The sequence below is a fragment of the Anomaloglossus baeobatrachus genome, chromosome 4 (genome assembly GCF_048569485.1).
Source record: "Anomaloglossus baeobatrachus isolate aAnoBae1 chromosome 4, aAnoBae1.hap1, whole genome shotgun sequence".
NCBI classification, from domain to species: domain Eukaryota; kingdom Metazoa; phylum Chordata; class Amphibia; order Anura; family Aromobatidae; genus Anomaloglossus; species Anomaloglossus baeobatrachus.
The window spans coordinates 373,835,522-373,855,046 of NC_134356.1; the positions used below are offsets into that span (position 1 = coordinate 373,835,522).

Here is a 19,525-nt window from a genome sequence, read left to right on the forward strand (position 1 = left end):
GGTGATTGATATAAAATCTCAGCCTAGAGAGAAACAAAACTTCCATACTAAATATAGCAACTTTGGCAGGACTAAATTAAAATATTAGTCTTGTTCCATTCCATTGAATATATTTTGCAATTCCTATTTCTTTTTTTCTTCCCTTTAGCCTTCCTCCCACCCCTCCTTTCCCTTCTGTTCTCTTCCCAGTTTCTCCCCTACCCTCTTTTTCCCCACCGTTCTTTCCTTACCTTTTTTTTTATTTTTTTTTCACCCCTCCCACGCTTTCCCTTCTTTATTTTCTACCTCCACTCCCCCTCTCTCCACTATGTCCTTTTTCCTCATTGCACTGATTTTCTATGGAATCTCATACCATTGTCATTATTCTCTCCTTCCCCTTTTGTATACTTTTTATATTGTTCACATACTTTGAGTCTTCACATGCTGTTTTCATATTTTTAAGTTATTTATTTAGCAACTAGGTTTCTATGAGGGCAACTAGTCATCTTCTAGAAACAGCAGAGAGGACTATTCACATCACCTTCCCACTTAATTCTATTTTGATCCCCTAATATCCCTAATATCCCCTATATTATTATCCCCTGACTGCTGTGAATTCCTCATTGCTGTATGTTCACACTGGGCTATTTTATCTGTAGTGAGTTTACGGTGATGCCATAACACTTGTATGTATTGTTTTCACTTGCACGGGGTTGCACTTTGCTATGAATTATATTTGTGCGTGTACATATTACATTCATTTTTGGCACGGATTTTATTCTGTGTGTATCACTTGATATGATTTATTATACTGGGTTTGAAGCAAACTGATCACTCACTGTGAATTTAAATAGCAGAACTGTTAATTATTTAATGTGCAAAAGTTGATAATATCACTCAATTTCCACCAAATTATACGAGTCATCCTTTCCTTTTTTTTTGCCACTTTCCCTTTTACTCTGCACCATTTTTCTCTGCCAGTCTCCATTTCCTATGACTTTCTTAGATGGATATCATTTTTATGGTACAACCACAAGTTGCATTTCAGGTCTAACTCACTTTGGAGAACCTGGGATATTTTATATAATTTGTTTCTCGTTTTTAATCATATGTTATACAAATGTACCATTTAAAATGACAGACCGGATCAAGCATCTCAGTGCCCGATCATGTGTTCACTGTCACTGCGGTCCTTGAGTCCTTGAAATTTCAGGTCCTTTAATTATTCACCCTGGTAGCGTGATCAATAATGTCATACAAGTCCTCAAGTTAATCCCAGCAATTATACCTTATTTCAGTTTTTTTAATGATTCACTCTGATCAAGTGACCGATGATGTCACACAGATCCTTGAGTTAATCCGATCAATTATACCTCATTTTAGGTTATTTAATGATTTACTCTGATCAGGTCTTTCAGCGAATGCAGGAAATTACATCTTATTTCAGGTACTTTAAGGGTTTGCTTTGTGCAGGACTTGATGTGAAAATGGAGACTTGATCAAGTGGCTGGTGATCTTGGAAAGGTCCTTGAGCAAAACCAGTCAACCAGTCATTTGTAATGAACATCAGGCCTTTCAATGACTAATTATTTATAGGATCAGATATGATTATGAAAAGTAGATAGTGGTCTCTTTTTGGGCTATCACCATTTAAAAAGCTGCCTGAGGGCAAATCTGCCCCTTGAGGAACCAAAAGCGAAATGTACGTCGGGCATAGACAGCAGCAGGATTGTGGTCATTTACCTTAATATGGTCTAAAATAAAAATATATACTTTTAAGAACTAATCCCACAATGTCCCATATAATGAATTTAGCACTTAGTAGCGCTTTATATTTAACAGGCGTACATCATACCTTATGTATATGCATGGACTATTTTTTATGTAAACGCTTTTTTTATGTAATTTTTTTTTTTTTTACTTATCTTGCACTATGCACCTGAATTAATGAACCTATGACACTACTTATATTGTGGGATTGTTTTGCGTATACTGAGACATAAAATTGTATATATGGACCACTTACACTTTAAGATGATCTTGTTTGCAGTGTTCCTTTTCCATTGTTTTTTGTATTTATTAAATGTGCATCATTTTTTTTTTAATATTATTATGGTAATAGGTATGGCGGTTTCTTGAAGGATGTATAATGGTCATTAAAAACCACACCAACTAGAATTTTGTGTTCTGATGTACCGTATTTTTCGGACCATAAGACGCACTTTTTTTCCCCCAAATGTTGGGGGAAAGTTGGGGGTGCGTCTTATGGTCTGACTATAGGGCTGCGGCCGTGAATGAGGGTGCTGCAGGTCATCGGGGGCACGAGCAGGCTGTAGCAGCCTGCTGTGACCACGTGGGCCCGCTCATTACATATGCACGCCCATCCTCCCGCCCATCTCTCAGCGCAGAAGCCGGCGCTGACAGGTGGGCGGGAGGACGAGCGGGGACGCGCGCATAGTAAAGAGCCGGCCCGCATGATCACCCCTGGCAATTACAGCCTGGAGTGATCATGTGCGGCTGTATTCACTGCCCCCCGCGCGTCGTCATCATCATCAGCGCGGGGTGCAGTGAATCAGTACACTCACCCGTCCCAGTGTGTGGAGCAGTCCCCCTGCAGCATGCGATGACTTCCTGTCTGTGCCGGTCAGCTGATCGGCACAGACAGGAAGACATCGTGATGCTGCAGGGGAACGGCTACACACACCGGTCAGCGGCGCAGAGAGGAAAATGATCGGTGCTACAGGGAGTGAGGAAATAAGAATTATTCTTACCGATAATTCGCTTTCTAGGACCTTCCACGACAGCATAGGTTGTCTCTCCACGCCCTAATTGGGACAGGAAGTTCAAGAGGTTTAAAAGGACCCTCCCACCTCCCACAGCCAGTGTCTTACAAAGAATCCATAGCATATGAGAAGTACTACACATTCAGGAATATATGAATACATAGGGGAGGGAATTACCTGCTGTCGTGGAAGGTCCTAGAAAGCGAATTATCGGTAAGAATAATTCTTATTTCTCTAGTCCCTTCCACGACAGCATAGGAGGAATACCAAAGAATTGATACCTAGGGGGGGACCACAGCCTGCAGGACTTTCCTGCCAAAGGCCAAATCCCTGTTGGAATCCAGATCCAGACGATAATGCTTCGTGAAAGTATGGAGCGAAGACCACGTAGCCGCCTTGCAGATCTGCTCAGGGGAGGCCCCTGCCCGTTCGGCCCAGGAGACAGAGGTAGCCCTGGTGGAGTGCGCCGTGAATCCAGTAGGTGGAGAGAGATGCTGAGCGAGGTATGCATCTCTAATTGCCCGCACAATCCAGTTGGCGACGGTACTCTTAGCCACCTTCTTGCCCTTATTGCGGCCAAAGGGCTGGATGAACAGGTTAGAATCAAGGCGCCAAGAAGCAGTAACCTCTAGGTAGTGCAACACTATCCGACGGACATCCAAAGAATGAAACACTTCCTCACCCGGAGTCCGAGGATTCTGACAGAAGGAAGGCAGGACGATGGACTGCGAACGGTGAAAATCCGAAACCACCTTGGGAAGGAAGGAAGGGTCCAGCTGAAAAACAATGCTGTCATCTCTGATGGTCAGGTAAGGTTCCCTAACAGACAAAGCCTGAAGTTCGCCGACTCTGCGAGCAGATGTAATAGCCACAAGAAAAGCAGTCTTGTGAGAAAGGGAACGAATGTTACAAGAGCACAGAGGTTCAAACGGAGACTGAGATAGTCCTGTAAGGACCACATTGAGATCCCAGCGAGGCGTCAGGACCCTCTGACGTGGACAGAGTCTACTAGCGGACACAAAGAACCGACGGATCCAACGATGATCTGCCAGAGCCGTGTCAAAGACTGCACTGAGTGCTGACACCTGAACTTTCAGGGTGCTAGGCCTAAGACCTAAGTCTAAACCACTCTGGAGAAAGTCCAGAATCTGCGCAATATTAGGCCGAAGAGGGTCAGGAGGCCGAGAACCACACCAGGAGGAAAATCTCTTCCAGATTTTGTTGTATATACTATTAGTCACAGGTTTACGGTTCTTCTGTAGCGTAGCCACAACTTTGTCAGAAAGCCCTTGGGCCTTCAGTGCCCGGGCCTCAGAAGCCAGGCAGCCAAGTTGAGTTTCTGGGGAGCCGGATGGAAAATCGGACCCTGGGACAGTAAGCTGGGGTCCGAACCTAAGAGGACTGGGCCGTCGATTCCTAGCGTCATGACCAGGCTGTACCAACTCCTCCGAGGCCACATAGGAGCTACCAGTATAGTTGGGACCCCCTCGTCTCTGATCTTCCTCAGGGCCCGTGCGAGAAGAGGAAGAGGGGGGAACGCGTAAGCGAGGCGAAAGGACCAACTGTGGCAGAAAGCGTCTACCCCTAACGCCTTGTCCCTTGGGTTCAGGGAGAAATATGTTGCGACCTTGCGATTCCCTGCCGAGGCAAAGAGGTCCACCTCTGGTGCACCCCACCTTGCCACTAGAGAGCAGAACACCGCCTGATCCAGGCTCCATTCCCCTGGATGAACATCCCGACGACTCAGGAAATCCGCCTGAAGATTGAGGGAGCCCTTCAGATGGACCGCAGAAAGGGAGAGCAGAGATTGTTCTGCCCATTGAAAGATTCGGGAGGATACTGACTTCAGGGCGCCTGAGCGTGTACTGCCCTGATGGCGGAGATGTGCCACTGTTGTGACATTGTCTGAATATACCAGGACGTGAGAGTCCCGGACGAGGTCCAGAGCCGCAAGGAGGGCTTCCCTGACTGCCCTGAGCTCCCTGTAGTTGGAGGATTGGGAGCTGACGTAAGGACTCCAGACCCCTTGAAATGGGGAATTTGCCACCATTGCCCCCCATCCTCGTAGGCTGGCATCTGTGGTCAGTGTAACCAGGGGTTTCTGAGTCCAGGCAACCCCCACCTGCAGGTTGGCGGGACTCAGCCACCAGAGAAGGGATGAGGAGACGGACTCCGAGAGGCGAAACCTTCTGTTTAGGGATGACGGGAGTCTGTCCCAATGTGCCAGGATATGATCCTGGAGACACCGAGAATGGGCCTGAGCCCACCTGACTGAAGGAATGCAGGATGTCATGGAACCCAGAGCTGACATAGCCGCTCGAAGCTTCGGGCGAGCCTGCCTGCGAAGCTTTGATATTTTGGCTAACAGAGCTATCCTGTGGCCCTCTGGGAGAAAAGATGCCTGTCTGTCGGAGTCCAGCAGCACTCCGAGAAACTGCCGAGTGGAGGAGGGGGTTAACTGTGATTTTTTGAGATTGGGAATCCATCCCAGAGACCGAAGGATTCCCAAAGACCTTTCCACATGGCTCCGGAGGGTTGGAGCAGATGGAGCCATGAGAAGAAAGTCGTCCAAATATGGAACCAGACAGATACCCTGCAACCTTATGAAGGCGACCACCTCTGCCATGATCTTGGAAAAGATCCTTGGAGCTGAGGAGATCCCGAAGGGAAGTACATTGAATTGGAAATGAAGTACTTCCTCCCCGTGAAGCACCGCAAACCTGAGGTATTGCCTGTGTCCCGGATGGACGGGTACATGGAAGTAGGCGTCTTTCAGATCTATAGAGGCCATCTGATGGTGTAGACCTATCAGGGGAATAGCTGATTTCACCGACTCCATCTTGAACCGCCGGTACCTGACCTGACGGTTTAGACGTTTTAAATTGATAATTATACGGACGTCGCCGGATGGCTTCTTGACCAGGAAGAGACGGGAGTAGTGTCCTACCCCTTCTTCCTGACTCGGGACTGGGGAAACGACCCCCGAGTGCACTAGCTCTATAATCTTTGTGTACAACAGAGCCTGTGAACCCGGTGACGCCAGCGCCGTGACTCGGAGACCCGGAAGAGGGGGGGGGAAGGAATTCTATGAGAAGACCGTCCGAGATGATCTTCAGAACCCATTGGCAAGTGGTTATGGACTGCCACTGGGGAAGAAACGCTGAGAGTCTTCCCCCCACCCGGGCCGAGTCACTGTTTGTCCTGCTGAGGACGTTGCTGATGGGGAGGGATGAGGATGTTTCTCCCTCTACCTTTGGGATAGCTCCACTTGCCAGCCTTCCCTTTCCCTCTGGGCTGGGAGGCCTGAGGCATCGAGGGACGAAAGGACCGCTTCCTGTTAGGTCTAGGATCGGGCAAGGCCTTACGATCGGTCGCCTTGTCCAGGACATCATCCAGGGCAGGCCCAAACACTAAATCCCCTTTAAACGGAAGTGAACAAAGCCTCATTTTGGAGGTGGAGTCTCCGCTCCAGGCCTTAAGCCAGAGGGCACGTCGGGCAGAGTTAGAAAGCACCGAGGTCCTGGCTGCCAGGCGGACAGATTCCACCGAGGTATCTGCCAGAAAACAGGTAGCCTTCCTAAGCAAGGGAAGGGATTCCAGTAATTCCTCCCTAGGGGTCCCTTGGGAAATATGAGCCTCCAACTGGTCTAACCACCTAATTAGGGACCTGGATACGCAGGTGGAGGCAATGTTGGCTTGAATAGAGGAAGACGATGCCTCCCAGGACCGCTTCATCAGGCCCTCTACCTTCCTATCCATCTGATCCTTCAGTTGGGAAGTATCCTCAAAGGGAAGAGCCGTTTGCTTAGCCACCCTAGCCACCTGAACGTCTACTCTTGGGACCTCCCAATGTAGTCCCGAAGGTTCCAGAGGAAACCGGCATCTAAGGTCGCTCCGTACCCGCCTCTCAGGAAATTCCCATTCCTGAGAGACAATATCCAAAACATTGGCATGAACTGGGAATCCCAACTGTTTGACTGACTTCAGGCCAGCAAACATTTCGTCCTGGATTGAAGGAAGAGACTGCACTTCCTCTAAACCCATAGTGCTCCGAACTGCCCCAATAAGATCCCCCAACTCTTCCGAGTGAAATAGAAAGGACTGGTCAGACCCCCCAGATGGAAATCCTTCATCAGGACCCTCAGAGGTGGAATCAGCGTCCTCCTGATCAGATGGGGTCGACAGGAGTCTCCTCTTTTTTGGAGGAGAGGGTCCAGGAGCAGGGCCAGGAGCAGGGCCAGGAGCAGGGTCAGGAGCAGGGCCAGGAACAGGAAGGGAGGCCAGAGAGGCCCTAATCTCCTGTTTCATCATGGACCGCAACTCATCTATCAGAGATGGTTGTTCGGCCCTAATAATCTGGTCCGTACATTGCTGGCAAAGCTTTTTATCCCATACTGCAGGGAGCTTCTTTATACAGATAGGACATTTTTTAATTTTTTCCACTCTGTCAGGTCTATCAGGCTTATCGGACTTGTCAGCTTTTTCTGACTTCTCAGGCTTCTCTGATTTTTCATTTCTGTCAGTTTTCTTGGTGGCCTTGTCCTCCTAGAAAACACAGACCATAGAGCCATAAATCATCTGATGAGACCTATGTCCGAGGGACCATTCCCCTCCATACTCACAGTAGCAGGGGGCACACTGGGTTCTGCAGATGCAGCTGCAGCGGAAGACATGACAGGGAGCACGGTTGCTTACCATGATCTGATGTCTTCGTGGCAGCCCTTATGCAAAAGGGCCTGCCCCCCCAGTGACGGTGCACGTTCCCCGCCTCCCGCATCCGGTCCTGGGCAGGCCGTGTCACCGTCGGCGTGCCTCCACGCTGCCTCCGCAAACCGGAAGCGCTCGACCGGAAGTCCGCAAGACCGGAAGTCCCGCCCCCGGGAGCACCTCCGGATCGCTCCGGCAGCGTGCATGCGGGAAGCGGCCGGCGGCTCAGGGAGGACGCCGGCCGGGGAGCTCAACAGCCTGCATCACCCCTCAGGAGGATCCGGAAGGCTGGAGCAGCGGTCCCCCACAGCGTGAGGGAACAGCAAGGGAGGAGCGGTGAAGGCCCGACCGATGCTGTCCGGCTTAAGGTAACAGGGGAAGAAGGAAAAAGAAAAAAGAAAAAAAAAATATACTGTAGTTCGCCGGCCACCACAGCATAGGAGAAAAAACAAAACCTCTCCATGCCCCATGGGGACAGGAAAGACAATGGCTGTGGGAGGTGGGAGGGTCCTTTTAAACCTCTTGAACTTCCTGTCCCAATTAGGGCGTGGAGAGACAACCTATGCTGTCGTGGAAGGGACTAGAGAAAAGGGGAGTATAAACGTTTATTTTTTTTTCTCTGTGCTATAGGATACAGGCCATATACCAGGATGGTATATGAGCACGATGGGGGCATATAGCAGGATGGGAGTATATGAGCAGGATGAATGGGGGGTATATGAACAGGATGGGGGGTATATGAACAGGATGGGGGGTATATGAACAGGATGGGGGGTATATGAACAGGATGGGGGGTATATGAACAGGATGGGGGGGTATATGAACAGGATGGGGGGTATATGAACAGGATGGGGGGGTATATGAACAGGATGGGGGGTATATGAACAGGATGGGGGGTATATGAACAGGATGGGGGGTATATGAACAGGATGGGGGGTATATGAACAGGATATGGGTATATGAGCAGGATGGATGGGGGGTATATCAATAGGATGGCGGTATATGAACAGGATGGGAGTATATGAGCAGGATGGGAGTATATGAGCAGGAAGGGAGTATATGAGCAGGAAGGGAGTATATGAGCAGGAAGGGAGTATATGAGCAGGAAGGGAGTATATGAGCAGGAAGGGAGTATATGAGCAGGAAGGGAGTATATGAGCAGGAAGGGAGTATATGAGCAGGAAGGGAGTATATGAGCTGGAAGGGAGTATATGAGCAGGAAGGGAGTATATGAGCAGGAAGGGAGTATATGAGCAGGATGGGCGTATATGAGCAGGATGGGGGAATATGAGCAGGAAATGGGGTATATGAGCAGGATGGGGGTTTATAGCAGGATCATATACAAGGCAGAAGGATCATTACCAGGATGGGGTACCTTAGTAGAGAATTTGGGGACATTACCCCCATAAACAGTGTCAGCAGCAGATCCTCGCCCCATAACAGTGTGTCATGACCACATTTTTTTGCTTAAAGTTTTATTTTCCCTCCTCTAAAACCAGGGTGCGTCTTATAGTCCGGTGCGTCTTATAGTCCGAAAGAAGGGAATTTTGTTTACTTACCGTAAATTCCTTTTCTTCTAGCTCCTATTGGGAGACCCAGACAATTGGGTGTATAGCTACTGCCTCCGGAGGCCACACAAAGCATTACACTTTAAAAAGTGTAACCCCTCCCCTCTGCCTATACACCCCCCGTGCATCACGGGCCCATCAGTTTTGGTGCCAAAGCAGGAAGGAGGAAAACTTATAAATTGGTCTAAGGTAAATTCAATCCGAAGGATGTTCGGAGAACTGAAACCATGAACCAAAAGAACAATTCAACATGAACAACATGTGTACACAAAAGAACAAACAGCCCGAAGGGAACAGGGGCGGGTGCTGGGTCTCCCAATAGGAGCTAGAAGAAAAGGAATTTACGGTAAGTAAACAAAATTCCCTTCTTCTTTGTCGCTCCATTGGGAGACCCAGACAATTGGGACGTCCAAAAGCAGTCCCTGGGTGGGTAAATAATACCTCGATAAAAAGAGCCGTAAAACGGCCCCCTCTTACAGGTGGGCAACCGCCGCCTGAAGGACTCGCCTACCTAGGCTGGCATCTGCCGAAGCATAGGCATGCACCTGATAGTGTTTCGTGAAGGTGTGCAGACTCGACCAGGTAGCCGCCTGACACACCTGCTGAGCCGTAGCCTGGTGCCGCAATGCCCAGGACGCACCCACGGCTCTGGTAGAATGGGCTTTCAGCCCTGAAGGAATCGGAAGCCCAGAAGAACGATAGGTTTCAAAAATCGGTTCCTTGATCCACCGAGCCAAGGTAGACTTGGAAGCCTGCGACCCCTTACGCTGGCCAGCGACAAGGACAAAGAGCGCATCAGAGCGGCGCAGGGGCGCCGTGCGAGACACGTTGATCCGGAGTGCTCTCACTAGATCTAACAAATGCAAATCCTTTTCACATTGGTGAACTGGATGAGGGCAAAATGAAGGCAAGGAAATATCCTGATTGAGATGAAAAGTGGACACCACCTTAGGGAGAAAGTCCGGGACCGGACGCAGAACCACCTTATCCTGGTGAAAAACCAGGAAAGGGCCTTTGCATGACAGCGCAAGCAAGCTCTGACACTCTACGGAGTGAAGTAACCGCCACTAGAAATGCCACCTTCTGCGAAAGACGTGATAGAGAGACATCCCGCAGCGGCTCAAAAGGTGGTTTTTGAAGAGCCCGTAGAACCATGTTGAGATCCCAGGGTTCCAGCGGACGCTTGTAAGGTGGGACTATGTGGCAAACTCCCTGCAGGAACGTGCGTACCTGCGGAAGCCTGGCTAGACGCTTTTGAAAAAACACGGAAAGCGCCGAGACTTGACCTTTGAGAGAGCCGAGAGACAAACCCTTGTCCAATCCCGATTGAAGGAAGGAAAGAAACCTGGGTAAGGCAAACGGCCTCTCAGAGCACCAAGCTAAGAAGATCCTCCAAGTTCTGTGGTAGATCTTGGCTGACGTTGGCTTCCTGGCCTGTCTCATAGTGGCAATGACATCATGAGACAACCCTGAGGACGCTAAGAGCCAGGACTCAATGGCCACACAGTCAGGTTGAGGGCCGCAGAATTCAGATGGAAAAATGGCCCTTGAGATAGCAAGTCTGGTCGGTCTGGGAGCGCCCACGGTTGCCCCACCGTGAGATGCCACAGATCCGGGTAGCACGACCGCCTCGGCCAATCTGGAGCGACGAGGATGGCGCGGCGGCAATCGGACCTGATCTTGCGCAACACTCTGGGCAGCATTGCCAGAGGAGGGAATACATAAGGCAGTTGAAACTGCGACCAATCCTGAACTAAGGCGTCCGCCGCCAGAGCTCTGTGGTCCTGAGACCGTGCCATGAATGCCGGGACCTTGTTGTTGTGCCGAGACGCCATGAGATCGACGTCCGGCGTTCCCCAGCGGCAACAGATCTCTTGAAACACGTCCGGGTGTAGAGACCATTCCCCCGCGTCCATGCCCTGGCGACTGAGGAAGTCTGCTTCCCAGTTTTCTACGCCCGGAATGTGAACCGCGAAGATGGTGGAGGCTGTGGCCTCCGCCCACAGCAGAATCCGCCGGACTTCTTGGAAGGCTTGACGACTGCGAGTGCCGCCCTGGTGGTTGATGTACGCAACCGCCGTGGCGTTGTCCGACTGTATGCGGATCTGCCTGCCCTCCAGCCACCGATGGAACGCCTTGAGGGCTAGATACACTGCCCTTATCTCCAGAACATTGAACTGAAGGGAAGACTCTGTCGGAGTCCAGGTTCCCTGAGCCTTGTGGTGGAGAAAAACCGCTCCCCATCCTGACAGGCTCGCGTCCGTCGTGAACACAGCCCAGGATGGGGGCAGAAAGGATTTTCCTTTCGACAGAGAAGTGGGGAGAAGCCACCACTGAAGAGAGGTCTTGGCTTCCAGAGACAGAGAGACGTTCCTGTCCAAGGACGTCGGCCTCTTGTCCCATTTGCGGAGAATGTCCCATTGGAGTGGACGCAGATGAAATTGCGCAAATGGAACTGCCTCCATTGCTGCCACCATCTTCCCCAGGAAGTGCATGAGGCGCCTCAAGGGGTGCGACTGTGCCTGAAGAAGGGATCGCACCCCTGTCTGCAGCGACCGCTGTTTGTCCAGCGGCAGCTTGACCATCGCTGAGAGCGTATGAAACTCCATTCCGAGGTACGTCAGTGACTGGGTCGGAGACAATTTTGACTTTGGAAAATTGATGATCCACCCGAACCTCTGGAGAGTCTCCAGAGCAACGGTCAGACTGTGTTGACAAGCCACCCGTGAGGGTGCCTTGACTAGGAGATCGTCTAGGTAAGGGATCTCCGAGTGGCCCTGAGAGTGAAGGATCGCTACGACGGATGCCATGACCTTGGTGAAGACCCGTGGGGCTGTCGCCAGGCCGAAAGGCAGTGCCACAAACTGAAGGTGTTCGTCCCCGATGGCGAAACGCAGGAAGCGTTGATGCTCTTGAGCGATCGGCACATGGAGATAGGCATCTTTGATGTCGATTGATGCTAGGAAGTCTCCTTGGGACATCGAAGCGATGACAGATCGGAGGGATTCCATGCGAAACCTCCTGGTTGTCACATGTCTGTTGAGCAATTTTAGGTCCAAAACGGGACGGAATGAGCCGTCCTTTTTTGGCACCACGAACAGATTGGAGTAAAAACCGCGACCGCGTTCCTGGAGGGGAACGGGGATCACCACTCCTTCTGTTTTCAGAGTGTCCACCGCCTGAAAAAGCGCAACTGTCCGCTCGGGGGGCGGAGATGTTCTGAAAAAACGAGTCGGAGGACGAGAGCCGAACTCTATCCTGTAACCGTGAGACAGAATGTCCCTCACCCATCGGTCTTGGACATGTGGCCACCAGGCGTCGCAAAAGCGGGAGAGCCTGCCACCGACCGAGGATGCGGTTTGGGGCGGCCGAAAGTCATGAGGAGGCCGCCTTGGAGACGGTGCCTCCAGCGGTCTTTGGAGGACGTGACTTAGACCGCCATGCAGAAGAGTTCCTCTGGCTCTTCTGTGGTCTGTTGGACGAGGAGGGTTGGGATCTGGCTGAGGGCCGAAAGGACCGAAACCTCGCTTGGACTTTCCGTTGCTGAGGTCGGTTTGGTTTGGGTTGGGGTAAGGACGAGTCCTTTCCCTTGGATTGCTTAATAATTTCATCCAATCGCTCGCCAAACAGTCGGTCGCCAGAAAAAGGCAAACCGGTCAAGAACTTTTTGGAAGCAGAGTCTGCCTTCCATTCGCGTAGCCACATGGCCCTGCGGACTGCCACAGAATTGGCTGATGCAACCCCTGTACGGCTAGCCGAGTCCAGGACAGCATTCATGGCGTAGGATGCAAATACTGACGCCTGAGAAGTCAAAGATGTTACTTGTGGCGCAGCGGTACGGGTGACCGCATTAATCTCAGACAGACAAGCTGAGATAGCCTGGAGTGCCCACACTGCTGCAAAGGCTGGGGCAAAAGATGCGCCTATGGCTTCATAGATGGATTTCAGTAGTAGCTCTATCTGCCTGTCCGTGGCATCCTTGAGCGATGCACCGTCAGCCACTGCTACTACGGATCTAGCCGCCAGTCTAGAGACTGGAGGATCCACCTTGGGACACTGAGCCCAACCCTTAACCACGTCAGCGGGGAAGGGGTAACGTGTGTCATTAAGGCGTTTAGTAAAGCGCTTGTCCGGGAAAGCCCTGTGCTTCTGGACAGCATCTCTAAAGTTAGAGTGATCGAAGAAAGCACTCCGTGTACGTTTAGGAAACCTAAACTGGTGTTTCTCCTGTTGTGAAGCCGAATCCTCTGTAGGCGGAGTTGGGGGAGACAGATCTAGCACCTGGTTGATGGATGCTATAAGATCATTCACTATGGCGTCCCCCTCAGGTGTATCCAGATTGAGTGCAACGTCAGGATCAGAGTCCTGAGCTGCGACCTCCGCCTCCTCCTCTAGAGAATCCTCATGCTGAGACCCCGAACTGCGTGAAGAAGTCGGGGAAGATTCTAAGCGAGCCCGCTTAGCTGGTCTGGGACTACGGTCCGTGCCGGAGTCCTGCACGTAATAACTAGAGGCCACACCAGGAACACGCTTAGTCGCAGACCGAGAGGTGCCTGGGGGTGATCCCGCAGTGCCCGGGGCCTGTGTAAGGGCCGGTCTGGACTGCAAAACCTCTAGAAACTTAGCAGACCATTTATCCATCGACTGAGTCATGGAATGAGAAAGCGACTCAGAGAGTTTGTCAGCTAAAACAGCAAACTCTGTCCCTGCCATCTGGACAGGGGGGGCCGGTGGTTCTACCTGGGCCGAGGGACCCCCTAGTGCCTCAGGCTCCGGCTGAGCGAGAGCCACAGGGGCTGAGCATTGCTCACAGTGAGGGTAGGTGGAACCTGCAGGTAACATAGCCGCACAAGAGGTACAGGTAGCAAAATAACCCTGTGCCTTGGCCCCCTTGCTCCTTGTGAACGACATGCTGTTGTCTCCCAGGAGCGTGATCACTGAGGGTATATAGCCACAAGTTAACAATACAGCTGAACCGGAAAAGTATACAAATATAATGTATCTATATACAGTTCAGCACCCTAGGGGGACCAGCACCGGTAACCGGTGTGGCTTACCAACCGCTCCAGCGGTGTGTGGCCACCAGATTCCCTGCCTCGGGTCTCCCAGAGCTGCAGCAGACGTCCTCCACCGGCAGAATGTGTTAAAACATGGCTGTCGGCGTTCACAGGGGAGGAGGGAGCCGTGGGCGGACTTACAAAAGTGCGGGAATCTGGTGCCCCATAGGGATTAGTGAGGGGGGAGGAGGACAGCTATGTGTGCTCCAGCCCTCACTGTCGGCGTCAGCCCGACCGTCCCGCCCTTGCCCCTGACTGGCAGGCTCGTGGGCGGGCGTTTAATGTACTAGGCCGCAAAAGCCGGGGACTAAAGTAGAAACCGCGGCCGGCCAGCAGGCATGGTCGGCGCGGTAGTCCCGTACAAAAAACCAACACTGCATGCGCTGCAGCGTCCGAGGCCCAGGTGCTCCATGCACCGTCCCAAAGGGGACACAGAGTACCTGTAGTTGCAGGGCCTTGTCCCTGACGATACTCAGTCTCCTGTCCGGCAGATACCACCAGGGGCTGCGGAGGGAGCCCGGTCCCAGTGCCTGGATGACCGGATAGGATCCCACTTCACCCAGAGCCCCTAAGGGATGGGGAAGGAAAGCGGCATGTGGGCTCCAGCCTCTGTACCCGCAATGGGTACCTCAACCTTAACAACACCGCCGACTCAGTGGGGTGAGAAGGGAGCATGCCGGGGGCCCTGTAAAGGGCCCTCTTTTCTTCCATCCGAAATAGTCAGCAGCTGCTGCTGACTAAAATGTGGAGCACTGTGTGCATGTGTGCCTCCTTCAACACAAAGCTAAAAAACTGATGGGCCCGTGATGCACGGGGGGTGTATAGGCAGAGGGGAGGGGGTTACACTTTTTAAAGTGTAATGCTTTGTGTGGCCTCCGGAGGCAGTAGCTATACACCCAATTGTCTGGGTCTCCCAATGGAGCGACAAAGAAAATACAGTAAGCTCGGTGGCTTTGGCCATCTATGTAGGTTCTGTATAAAGGGCTGTGTAATAGGAGACCGTGGTGAGCCGCAGTCAGTCCTGTGTGAGCAACACAGAATTAAGGTTTTTTTTGTTTTTCAATGTGCATGGTGAGTTCTGGAGGCATGGGGAGAGTAAAAAGTGGCTCATAAGTGGGGGAAGGAAACAGATTTTTCTGATAAGACATAATAGAAACTTTTTATATTTGCCTATTATTGTTTTATGTAAGGTTTGATGAAAATACGATTTCCTTTTAACCTTTACCAAAATAAAAGATAAAAATATCAAATGCCATACTGCACCGCCTCCAAAGGACCGATCCCAGTTGCCAATCAATGTGTTTGCAACCATTAGTGGAATTGTATCTGGATGCGACCAGCCAACAGCTTCAACAGAAACAGCAATGTGAGCAAGTGGCATTTTATCATCTCGTACACGAATCTGTAACAATAGAAGAATAAACAACAAAGGTGTTATAATGTTGTGGTTGGGAAGAAATTCTTCTATCACCTAACTCTGCATCATAGGAACTTGCACCATGACATTACGTCTTACAGTAATTGGACTGTGCCTGGCAGTTGTGTGTATATTGTATTATATAATATGTGTGGATATTGATTGCAGTCATGACCGCAGTAGAAAACAACATATTAGTAAGGTCAGATTATATTTAAAAAAAAAAAAAAAAGTACTTAAAATAAAGGTTATTAAAAAAAATGACAAGTGGATTTCGCCAATTCTCATCACTGCTGTCCGTGTTCCCACCATCTACTCGCTCCTTCCTCTGACAAAGGATGTCACAATCTCCAAAGCCAAATCAGTGGCCAATGAGAGTCTGTCTGAGCCAGAAGAGAAGTCCAGGACACTGACTTTTCCAGCTCAGACACATCAAGGCTATATCAAATCAGTAGTCACTTGTCTCCTCACTTCCTTTGCAGACAATGGTGCTGAGGAACAACACTGTACAGTATGTGTTTTTATTCAAAGTTAAAAACTAATAGATATCTCCTTTAAATTAATTTGTATCTTTGTTTTCAAGGAAGAAAGCCTGCATTGATATGTCCTCCAAAGCATAGCGAGGCCCTTACCTCACTACCGGTGAAGGTGCATGGAGGTAGAGTCTCTCCTTTATATGTAGCTGGAAGGTTACCAAAATGGTACTTTGCTAAATCATGTAGCTGATCATGAGAAATTCCTGAAACCAAGAACAGATATATAAACATGCATAAATCAAGATGATTCAATATAATGCAGACTGTGTCGTTTCTATAAGTGTCATGTTAAAGCCACTCCAGAACACTTACCACCAGCAGCAGCCAACACAATCCTCGGTCCTTTATAGTGTGTCGTTATATATTCCACCAAGTCATTTCTGTTTATAGATCTGTAATCATAAGATGGATGAAATAAGTATACACCAACAAACCATGTAGTAAATGGAAATATGTACATGTGATTAAACTAAGGAGGCAGAAATCTAACTAGAGAAGCCACAAAGAGCTTTGATAGGGTCCTATATGCAGTAAACATAACCCAGTAGGATGTGCTTCATCGTATCCCTGCGCATGGAGCAATTCTGTTAAATGATACTAACAGAAAGAAACAATCCCAAAAGTTAGGCCAATTCACACATCCGTGAAACACAGCCGATATATGAGGCATAGCCACTGGTCTCCTGACCTTAACTCACCAGCCTCATAGTCATACATAAGGCGGCAGAGTTCAGATCGGGAGACCTGCAGTCTGGACACAGGTTTCAAGAACGTCTGAATTTGGCCAGAAATCCCATTGATGGAAATTTGTTTCAATTTGCTCTAGAAACGTGAAGACTTGACATTCAGTCATTACTAAATAAGTGCAATAAATGTAGAATTAACTCTGTGCGTAAAGCTTTGCATATATACAATTAATGAACATAATGAACAATATTCTATGGGGGGAGGGGGGGGAACATTTAGGATATCTAGCAATTTATATCTAACTTTACAACCAAAATCCTGATAAAGACAAATAGCAGAACAGTAGTCAGGTTGTGGGTAAATCTAGCCATATGTGAGCAGGTTATGACAGCCACCTACTTGATGTTCTCAGTAGGTCCAAGGATGGTTCTGCCCAGAGCCGTATTGTGATAGGCAGTAGCATGGAGGTAGTCGAATACCACTTCCTGCAGATTGGTCTCCACCTCTTGCATCTCCCGTAGGATGACTCCTCTTTCACGCTCAATCTCAGCTTCTCCCAAGGTGCTGTTCTGTATAATGTCTGCGAGGATCTCCACAGCTGTGAAGGTTTCAAATAACAGATCTGAGCAAACGGTTATCCTGCAAGTTCTCTTCATATAACTTACACTGGGATCCATAATGAACATTCAATAAGAGTTAGGTCCATGTCCAGCTCTTTAAGAACACACATTGTCGCAGCACCCTGTGCTTCTTACCTGACCGACCCAGGCTGTATTATGACCACATATGTAATGCAGAATAAGGCTATGTGCCCACGGGCGCTCGCACCTGCGGATATATCCGCAGGTTTGTCCGCAGGTTTCCCACAGCAGCTCCCCGGAATCTGCTGCTATCCACAGCTGCGGGATTCCACCGAAATAGCTGCGGTAAACCTGTGGACATTCATGCGACTTACCTTCAGAAGTCCCGCCCTCTATCTCCACAGTGGAGGGCTGGGATTTTCACAGGAATAATTGACATGCAGTTACGTGCGGTTGCGGGTCATCCGCAGCATGTTCCGCAGCCGTACATACCGCAGCATAGACGCAGACACTCCCCATGTCCCATAGGATAACATGGGGAGTGTCTGTACTTGCTGAAACCTGCGGATTTATCTAGAAAATGCAGATAAATCCGCAGGTTTTCTGCGGCAAAATTTGCAGATGCAAGCTCCCGTGGGCACATAGGCTAACAGTGAATGTAGCCTGTAATACATTTGTTTGTGTACAAATATCTGATTTTATATCATCTGCAAATACAGCCCCACCAATAACCAGCCGATATGGCCCTGTAACCAGTGACTAGTCATTATCCAGGGCACTAAGAGTTACCCAGGATGAAAGGCGGTATGTAATAAGGCAAAGGGGAAGTGCCTTCATCTTTAAACTACATATTTTAATCAAGTTTTTTGGGGGGTTTTGGTCATTGCCTTTTTCTTTAGAATATTGTTAGACTAGGTCCACACTAGCACTTTAGGCTATGTACCCTCGTCACTTTTTTTATGTGTTTTTCCTTGCTTTTTTTTAATCAATAAATGCAAGGAAAAAGCATCCCAGCAAAGTCTATGAAAATCGTGACTTGCTGTGCACATGTTGCTTCTTTTTTTCCTTGCAGATTTTGTTGCTGAAAAAAATAAGCAGCATGTCAATTGTTTCTGCGTTTCTATAATCCCCTGCAATGCTTTATTGCTACAGGGGTTTATAGCGTAGAATTTTGCCTCACACACCGTGCATACAGCATAGTGTGTGAGGTTCTCCGTAGCTCAGTAACCCGGGGTTGTCATGGTGACGATCTAGGGTTACTATGGCAGTGATCGGGTCCCTGTGATCGCATTACAGGGACCCGATCACCAAGGAGGGGCAAGCGATCCCGCTCCCTGCTTCCTGAATTCTGTGAACGCACTGATCGTAGCATTTAGGGGGTTAAACTGCCGGGAGTAGTGCGGGGGACCGCCGTGTTCCGGCTGTAATATCAGATGGAGACCTGGCGGCGATCGTGGGGGTACAGGATTAAAAAAAAAAAAAAAAAAAAAAAAACATTGCCATGACAATAAGAAGCAGGAAAAAAAAACACAGATGAAAGACACACAAATGCAATAAAATAAAAAAAAAATAAAAAAAGCGCATTTTTTCTGCTGCGTTTTTCCTGCCAAAACATGCTTTTTCATGTGTGGAGAAGGAGCAGACAGTGTATGTGCCTTACAACGTTGGCACATACACTTTAAGCCTAACAGGCATTTTAAGATCTATTTTATAAATAAATGCACGTGAAAATAAGTAACTATAACATATCTCAGACAATTTGCTTTTTTCTCTGCCAGAATTGATCAGTCATCATCAAAAGTCTCAATTCTGGAGGTAAAATTTGTATTCAGTGAACAGTTTCCCATTACTGAGGTAGAATCTCATCAGTAACAACTGACATCTCCGTAGTTAGAAGAGGGGGCGGAGCTTTGCCTCTAGCTCCTCCCTCCAAAGAATCTCATCAGTAACAACTGACACCTCCGGGGTGAAGGGCTACTTCATTAATCCATCATCAATTAAGCAAGTAAAAGGTCTGGAGCTGATTCCTGGTTTGGCATCTGTATTTGGAAGCTTTTGCTGTGAACTCACAAAATGCAGTCAAAAGAGGTCTCAATGGAAAAGAAACAGACCCATCATTAGGCTGAAAAAAAGAAGACATTCACCAGAGGTATAGCAGAAATGTTACAAGTGGCCAAATTTAATAAAAAAAAAAACAACAAAAAACGCAC

The 19,525-nt window shown here is 49.1% G+C and overlaps 1 protein-coding gene across 1 annotated transcript in view; it reads right to left on the reverse strand.

Annotated features, from left to right (window-relative positions):
* The window catches only part of PMPCB (peptidase, mitochondrial processing subunit beta), a 60,241-nt gene that overhangs the window by 26,855 nt on the left and 13,861 nt on the right, over positions 1 to 19,525 (reverse strand). The window contains exons 5-8 of the mRNA XM_075345188.1: positions 17,134 to 17,332; positions 16,360 to 16,439; positions 16,144 to 16,250; positions 15,353 to 15,496 (exon numbers count right to left, since the gene is read on the reverse strand). Coding sequence (XP_075201303.1) covers positions 15,353 to 15,496; positions 16,144 to 16,250; positions 16,360 to 16,439; positions 17,134 to 17,332 — 530 coding nt within the window. The remainder of the gene's footprint in view (positions 1 to 15,352; positions 15,497 to 16,143; positions 16,251 to 16,359; positions 16,440 to 17,133; positions 17,333 to 19,525) is intronic.